This window comes from Gavialis gangeticus, unplaced genomic scaffold (assembly GCF_001723915.1).
Source record: "Gavialis gangeticus isolate Ggan-Ray unplaced genomic scaffold, GavGan_comp1, whole genome shotgun sequence".
In the NCBI taxonomy this organism is placed as follows: domain Eukaryota; kingdom Metazoa; phylum Chordata; order Crocodylia; family Gavialidae; genus Gavialis; species Gavialis gangeticus.
In genome coordinates this window covers 160,812,748-160,821,097 of record NW_017729024.1, presented here as the reverse complement: position 1 = coordinate 160,821,097, position 8,350 = coordinate 160,812,748, and the positions used below count along the sequence as shown (strand labels likewise).

The window sequence follows — 8,350 nt, the reverse complement described above, 5'->3', positions numbered from 1 at the left end:
TTCAGGCTGGACATAAGGAAGAATTTCTTTACTGTCCGAGCCCCCAAGGTCTGGAACAGCCTGCCATCGGAGGTGGTTCAAGCACCTACATTGAACACCTTCAAGAGCAAATTGGATGCTTATCTTGCTGGGATCCTATGACCCCAGCTGACTTCCTGCCCTTTGGGCAGGGGGCTGGACTCGATAATCTTCTGAGGTCCCTTCCAGCCCTAATGTCTATGAAATCTATGAAATCTTCTCTTTATCTGACAAGGAAACTAAACTAAACTGTTACACTGATAGATCACGGGTTAAAACTAGGGGTGCACCGATACCGATGGCCAATTTTTAACAAGCCATATCAGCCGATACCAATCCAATTGCCAATATGCAGCCTGGCAGCTTGGAAAGCAGCATCCAGCTGGTAAGCCTGTTGGATGGGAAGGGGCGGGGGGAAGGAAAGGGTGCGGCTCCTGCAGTAAGGGAGGGAGTGGGGCTCGGGCTGGGGCACGGACAGAGGCAGGCACTGCACAGCCGGGGGGGGCACAGGACAAAGCTGCAAGCGGCTCATTTGGGGGACACAGGGGTCGGGAGTGGCAGCTCCCACTGCCTGGGAGGGCATGGGAGGCACATGCCCCTGGGTCTGTGCACGGGGTGAGGGTAGGCTGGGGCTGGGGCAGCACTGGGCTCTTCCCAGCATGGGGGATGGGCTAAGCTGCACTTGGGGCAGGCAGCAGTGGTGCTCCTTTCATAATTCTCAGGCACTCAGCTAATACTGAGGCTGATGGGTACCATTGCTGGCAGCCAGAGCTCATGGACTATGAACTACAAACTACTCTTAGAAACAGTCTTCCCTTATAGGCATATTGGTGGGAATATGTGCATTAACTTTGAATCCAGTGTGTGGATACGTGAAAAACTTCAGTTTCCAAGGCTCCATATTTGGCACTTTCCATAAACAGAAGGCAGACACTTTCTAATGTTGCTCAACCAGCATCTAGTAGCCCCTCTCTAGTATATGTAGTACAAGTGAGTAAGAGGAAAGAGATAATCTTCCATCTGTTAGCCTAAGTGACAAATATCATAGCATACTTTACCTGGGACAGCAATCTGTTCCTCAAGCTCCACGTCTCAGAGGCAGAGAATAAAGGTTTCAGTAAAGTTATGGAAATTATAACCAAAACACAGCCTCTTAAAAGCACTTCAAAACAGCAAGATAAAACCTTGAAGAGACCATTAGCTTGCCCCAAAGCTTCTTGGGTTGCGAAACAGCAAAGATCTCTCAAAGTATCACTTTTCCCTATCGTACTAAAAAACTTAAATTTTGAATTATATTTCTGCAATAGACTCCCTCTAATGAAAAAATGTCTCTGTAAAACTACAAGAAAAAATAACTATTATAATTGAATTTGTCATTTTTTCCAAAAGCTTGTAACAAGAGATTGTACTGAAATGGACAATCTTTTCCTATAGGAAAATCTGGCCCAAATTGCAGTATCTATTTAAAACTCAGTGTTGCAGGGCCTGAAAATTCCTGAGGTTAGCTTGAGGGGTGTTGGTTATAGCTGTGTTGGTCTAAGGACACAGGCAGACAAAGTTATTTGGGTAAATCTGATATCGTTTATTAGACCAACTAAAATAGTTGGAAAAATTCTTCTTTGCAAGCTTTCAGGTACAAACACCCTTTTTCAGGCAGAGGGAGTGACTGAGGTTAGCTTGATATATTGAATAAAAACCTTCCATGAAAGGAATGAGGAATAGCTACCAATAGAAAGTACAGAGAAACAGTCAAATAAATGGCAACTATTTCTCAGGAGTTTGATCCATTCCCAAAATACAGAATTCTCTTAGGAAAGCTAACTGTCTCTTATTACATATTTGAAATAAGACTTTGAGTCAAATGTTAGGAGTAATGAAAACAAATGTACACATGGTTGTTCTCTTTTCAAATTACCTAATAATACTGGTCTTTGACTAGGGGGATAAAGGGCTATGAAACTCCAAGATGTTACACCAAGCCCTTTTCATCTTCAATTCATAAGCTAAAATTGTCAAATTTTAGGGACCTAATATAATCTAATGAATCTGTGGGCTCTCGATAAGCATACTGTACAATATCCCTGTTTACATATTGGATTTCTGAGAAAGTCTGGCCCTGGATAGATTTAACATTTGTAGTGCTGCAAGTGCTGTTACACATTGAATGCTATAAAAATACACCACTGCATGGGTGTACAGATGTAACACTCCACAGCTGGAGTGTTTCAAAATCACTGTATTCAATGACATGCTCTCCAGCCAGGGGTGGATATGGGACTGCAACTCCACTCTCCTCCCCCACCAGGGTACAGGGGTCTCTCTGTGAGCACACTGAAGTCCCACATCTCCTGGAGACTGTGGTTTCCCTCCTGCCTACACACACAGGGGAGGCAGGATGTCAATTAGTATGCTGCAATCCCAGGTCACTCAAGGACTGCAGCTCCCTTCTCCCCCTGCCCCAAGGCAGAACGAGGAGCCTGGAGGCAGGGAAGCTCGCAGGGACTCCTGCTCTCCAGCCCCAATGACAGCTGAGCATACACAAAAACACTCACTGACTGTCCACCTTGATCTCTCTCCCCCTCCTAGATGGTGGAGGTGGAAACATGGGGGATGCTGTGGGATTAAGAGATCCCTACTGTGCTACAGTTCACCATCCACACACAACCTGTAGCAGTTCGAAAATCCCACAGAGAAGTTCTCATTTCACCCAGAAACATTCTTATGGCACTTAGGCCATTTCTGTAGCTCTACAGAAGGCACGAGCATCTGTCAGCTAGACTTCCGTAGTGCTACAAAGTTAGATCTTGCCAGCGTCTCTGTCAAACCTAAGAGCAAGGCAGACAGCTTCAACAAATATTCTTACACATGCATCAAGTAAAGAGAACAGGTCTGATTATTCAAACACAGGTCAAGCATCACAGGGGCAGTCCCCTAAGTCCTCTGAGTAACTGAGGACGAAAAAAGTCAGAAGATGAAGAAAGACTTCAAGCCCTGGCCCTGTAACAAAAGCCATTTAGTGTTACGGTAATTGGGCTCAGATAAACAAAAGGGAATTTTGGAGCTTTCTTCTATTTCTTCAGGCCATCTAGGAAACAACCCTCTGGCTTGAGCTACGAAATTAAAAGCCAGTGCATGCTTATGACATTTCCTGGCTATCAGCTTAGGCAAAATCTGAGAGTCCCAATCTCCTCTTACATATCCAAGTATAATTCCACAGCTTTTGATGGACTTCCTCTTTATTCACACTGATAATAAGGAATAATCGGGTGTCAAACTTCCACTCCATAGAGGAAGGGAGGGGAAAATCTCTCATGAGGCTGCATGCAGGATTACACAGCTATTTCCCAGGGAGTGTGAACTCTGAACATGGAATTAATTAATTCTAGAGCATTTTTGAAGAGCCAATATACAGACATTGCAGATTTGATACCTTATCAAAGAAAGAACTGCCCTCTACTATAAGACCATCAGTTATACAATCAAATTAGCATCTCAGCAATCAAAATCAGTTACTTCTACACTCTGTATAAAGACAGGCTTTGAGTGGTCCAACTGTTTGTTTCAAACCTGTAATTCTCACATATATGAAAAGCCACGGATAAAAGTACTGAGTTTAAAATAAGAAGGGTACAGTGTAGTATATCATAGTTTGAGCTATTCATAATACAGCATAGCATGATTATACTCCTGGTGACAAATGTCTGGCTTAGGCATTTTCTACTTTGGTATTCCTAGTACTCATGGAAGCGTAAATTATTTTTAAAGTATTGTCCTACATATCCATGTCTAAATATCAGAACAGAAAATAAATCCCAAATCTTCACACACAAAATATACACATTTTGTTTTATACATAATGTGTATGTTTGTCAAATATTACAAAAATGCAATTCTAAAGGAGTCCCAATCTACCCACTGGATAGAATAGTCAAGGTATAGTTTTAAAACATTGAATCCAATCTTTCAAAATAGCTTAACTAATTTCTTTGCAAATTGGTAAAGAAAAAATTAATTAAGCTCTCTGAAGCTTTGCTTCCCAAGTAAGGTCCCATAGTGATTTTTCAAAACAGATTTTTAAACTTCTGTTTAAATTCTGCTTTACACAAAGTTTTTGGTATTTTAGTCACATCAGGCACCTATACACAAACAGCTAGGCTGCTCTGCCGCACTGTAATTACAACACGTTGTAGCAGACTCAATTAATTGAATCTGCTGGAGCATGATCATTACTGCACTCCAGCAGACTCCAATGTCTTGTGCAACAACATCCCTGCACTTAAAAATAGCAGCAGGGGTGCTTTAACTAAAGCTTGTTCAACGAGCTTTAGTTAAAGCGCCCCTGCCACCATTTTTAATCACTGGGGAGCTGATACACGAGACGCTCTGGGCATTTTAATTACAGCAGCTCTCAGAGCAGCTCTAATTAAAGTGCCCTGCCCTCATTCCTGGAGCATGTGTATAAATGTCCATCATTCATAATGCCACAGCACCACATCTCCAGAATTGAACTTGTAATTAAAGAAAAACAAACCTTACCTATTCAAATTTGCAGAAAATCTGGTTTACACAAATTGGCTTTAAAAGCTGTTTCACACACACAACTGTAAAAGATTCCACAGAAAAATCCCCAAACAGACTTATTTTCTTTCAATCACTCTTAGCTGAGAAAAGTTGTTGATGTTAAACCACATGCAGAAAGTTACTTACCTTTTATTAGTTGGTCATAGAATTGAGGTTCAATAGAACCAACTGCCATGAATTTTCCATCGGAGGTCTTGTAGGTTTCATAAAAAGGTGCCCCACTGTCCAGCAGGTTCTCCCCCCGCGGTCTGTTCCAAATACCCAAGATTCCTGACTTCCACAGGAAAGAACTTAGATATGCAGTTCCTTCAACCTTAAAGATGCAAAGAACGCTTTATAGTAACTAGAGAAATGGGTATCATGCTCTAGAGTTAAATTACACTTGAAGTAAGTATTCAAAGTTGCAGGCAAATCTGTTCTTCTTTAGGATTTCCAGTTGTAAAATTCTTGCTGAGTAATTTGAGAGAATTATTATTGTAAAGAGCAAGATTAGTTTTCAAGATGTGTGTGTAAAATTTTCTAAGATTATAGAGAGTAACATGGAACCCAGAAGGATTGTCAACCCAAGATTTTTTTTTTTTTGCTGAAAGTCTGCAAGCTTTTTACTGACAGCCCAACTTTTATACTGACACATTTTATTACTAAAATATGTTTTATATAATACAAAAGTAACTCTTCTGCCAGGCCCTGCCCTGCTCTCAGGTCTCAGTTAGGAGGACTGGCTTCAAATTTAGGGATTTAACATCAACTATAGAGTTTGGCTGCCACTAAAAGTTTGCAATAAAAAAAATAAAAAATCTCAGGTTAGCAACCCTGCTGGACTTCAGTGATGGTTTTACACTGTGCTGGGGCCCCCACAGCTGTACCTAGGGCCTCCCACTCACCCCCACACCCTGATGCTCCTGACTACACCCTGCACCATGCTGCCTCCCCCTGTATACCCATAGCCCTACCCTTGCCAGCCCTGCTCACCCCATCCTGGCACGGAGCTCCAAAAAAGCCTAGCTGCAACCCAAGACTAGTAAAGGCAGCCTGGGATGCAGCAGCAGCAGCAAATGGCTGAGAGAACATTCCCTACAGGATGCTGTGGTCCTACTGAGACATCAGCTGGCAATATTGTGCTCAGTTTGTTGGAGCTTCAATCAAGGTGCAGTGAGGTTAACTTATTACTTTTACTGACAAATAAAGTTTTTTGTTCGTTTGTTTGTTTATAGACTACTGACAACCATGCGTAGCCCAATTTTTTACTGACAGTCAGTAAATTTACTGATAGTTGGCAAACCTGGAACCCAGAGAGATCTGATTTGCATGAGAGAAATTCATTTTCTTACTTCCATAAGCTCCTAGAAATTCATAGTTAATGTAAAGATTTATAAAATGATAGGACAAGCTCCTTAGCTCCCCAAAATAATATCAGTGTAAATGCTATTACTGATCTCCTTCAAGTTTCTACTTTTAGAAACCAGAAGCGTTTGTAGATGACACTTTTAAACATGTTTAAAACAGGTTAAATGCCTTTTGCACCTCTTGAATGGCATTACTGTTTGCATATTCAGTGGTGTATTGCACATTAATTCCAGCCACTGTAGCACATTCGGTGGCGTAAGGTGCCTTAAATGATTTTGGGGCACTGCAAAGTAAAGCACCTCTGAGGAGTTTTAGTTTCCTACCCTACAGCCAGGGAGGGAAGCACCAGGCTCTGTGCAGCTCAGAGGCTATGCAGGCAGCCCGGCAGTAGCCTGGGAAGGCAGGCTCCACAGAAGGAAAAAAAAAAAGTGGCAAGCCTTATCTCCTCCTCCTCCTCCCCCCTTCCTCCCCCCCGAGCCTGCCTGCCTGAGCTGCACAGGGACCCAGCACTTCCCTCTACGGCTGTGGTAGCCCCTGGGACTGCCCAAGCCATGAGCCAATGGGGGAGGGGGGTGCCACTGCCACAGAGGGAGGTATCAGCTGTGCCTCGCTCCCCCCACCCCTGCAGCTCACGGACCACTCTGCCCACCAGCAGCTTGCTCTCCCATCACCACCACTGGAAAGGCAGGTAAGAATCGGGCTCCAACATGGGTGTACATGACATGGGGGTATACTTTGCCCTAAACTGAAGCAGTGTTTTTTAAAACCACTGCTTCAATTTACGGAGAATTAAACCCCCGTGTTATGTACAAACCCCTCAAGAGACTTAAAACTCAACCTTTTAGCACCAATTTAAATAACTAAAACTTCTAAATGCTTCAGCACTTACCTGGCTGAGGTAGGTCTGCTTGGTTTTATAAGCAGACAACTGGAAGGAGATCAAAAGGTAAATATCTGGTTCTTGCTCTAAGTACCCTGGAAGCTAAGGATCTGGATCACTGAGTTAACCAAACTATTCTCCCACAGTTCTCACTAATCTGTGTTTCTTCTGAGGGTGCTTGCACACAAGTGCAGAGCCTGCTCTGACTAATCCCGTCTGATTGAGCATGATAATTACTGTGCTCCAGCACCCTCCCACCTCTCATGTATCAGCTTTGCCACACTTCAAAAAGGCAGCAGAGGTGCTTGAACTAAAGCTTGCCAAATTAACTTTGGCTCAAGGGTCCACACCGCCATTTTGAAGCATGGGGATACTGACACACGAGACACTGCGGCACTTTAATTAGAGTGGCTCTCACAACCACGAAAAATTAAAGTGCCGTATCCCACCCCAGCCATGTGAAAAATGCCCTGAGATTCTCACTGGGCATGTCTACACATTCATTAATGTGCTTTTGCTACCATGCATTAAGTTGAGTACCTCTATTATAAGGTACTAAATAAAGGCTGATTAGGCTGCCCCAATGCCCAATAGCAAAAGCAAATGCCTGCTGACTGCCACTTAACGTGCAGTAGACTAATTCTACTGTGGATTAGCATATTAACTCTGTTTTTGCCATGACGCTTTAATGTGCAGTAGAATAAGCTACTGTGCATTAAAGCACATGTGTAAATGAGCCCACTGGCAAGAGCAAAGAGAAGGAAAATTATATAGCCCAGGCCCCTGATGAATTCAGGAACAGGAATCATAGGTAGTACCTGTCTGTTCATCTAATGAAAGCTGCAGGTTTGTACAGTAAAACCAGGTAAGGTAACCATTAATTCAAGTTTAGCCTTTCAGCCATTACCCAATTTAAATGCATCCTCCAATAAAATCTCGAGGTTTTACACAGTCACTACTTTTGTACTGCAGCAGAATCCTCCTTCTCTCCAACCTGACTTCTGCTCAGAGTAAGTGAAGAGTTAGGAGGGGAAAGGTTGAGGAGAGAAGGGGCAAAGGGAGGGATGACAGGTGGAACGAATTTCTGATGATTCCCCTATAACACATTTGGAAACTGACTAATCCATACAGTTCCAAAACCTCCTTAGCCACTAGGAGGTTTAAAGCCATAACTCATTTACTCTCTATCTTCTCACATAAAGAACAGCTGCACCAATAAAAGTTCTAAGGGCCCAATGGCATCCATTTTATCCATTGTTAGGCTTCTGCTGGCAGAACTCTCACGTCACATCTACACAAGATGCTTACTGCACAGTAACTCATTACTACTGCACAGTACTGTTGCCGACCACAAACCATGATGTGATGCTACTGAGCAGCAGTAACAAGCTACTGTGCAGTAGGCATCACAAGACAACGGTGCTGGGACACTACTGTATACCAATGTCGGTTACCGCCCAGTTGTTTAGTACATGGTTATGCAAGTACTAAATGACTGCACAGTAACAACTGAGCAGTAGGCAT

At 43.0% G+C, this 8,350-nt stretch overlaps 1 protein-coding gene across 1 annotated transcript in view; it reads right to left on the bottom strand.

Annotated features, from left to right (window-relative positions):
- The window catches only part of AMACR (alpha-methylacyl-CoA racemase), a gene marked incomplete at its 5' end in the record, with an annotated part of 29,503 nt that overhangs the window by 9,322 nt on the left and 11,831 nt on the right, over positions 1 to 8,350 (bottom strand). The window contains one exon of the mRNA XM_019518275.1: positions 4,726 to 4,912. Coding sequence (XP_019373820.1) covers positions 4,726 to 4,912 — 187 coding nt within the window. The remainder of the gene's footprint in view (positions 1 to 4,725; positions 4,913 to 8,350) is intronic.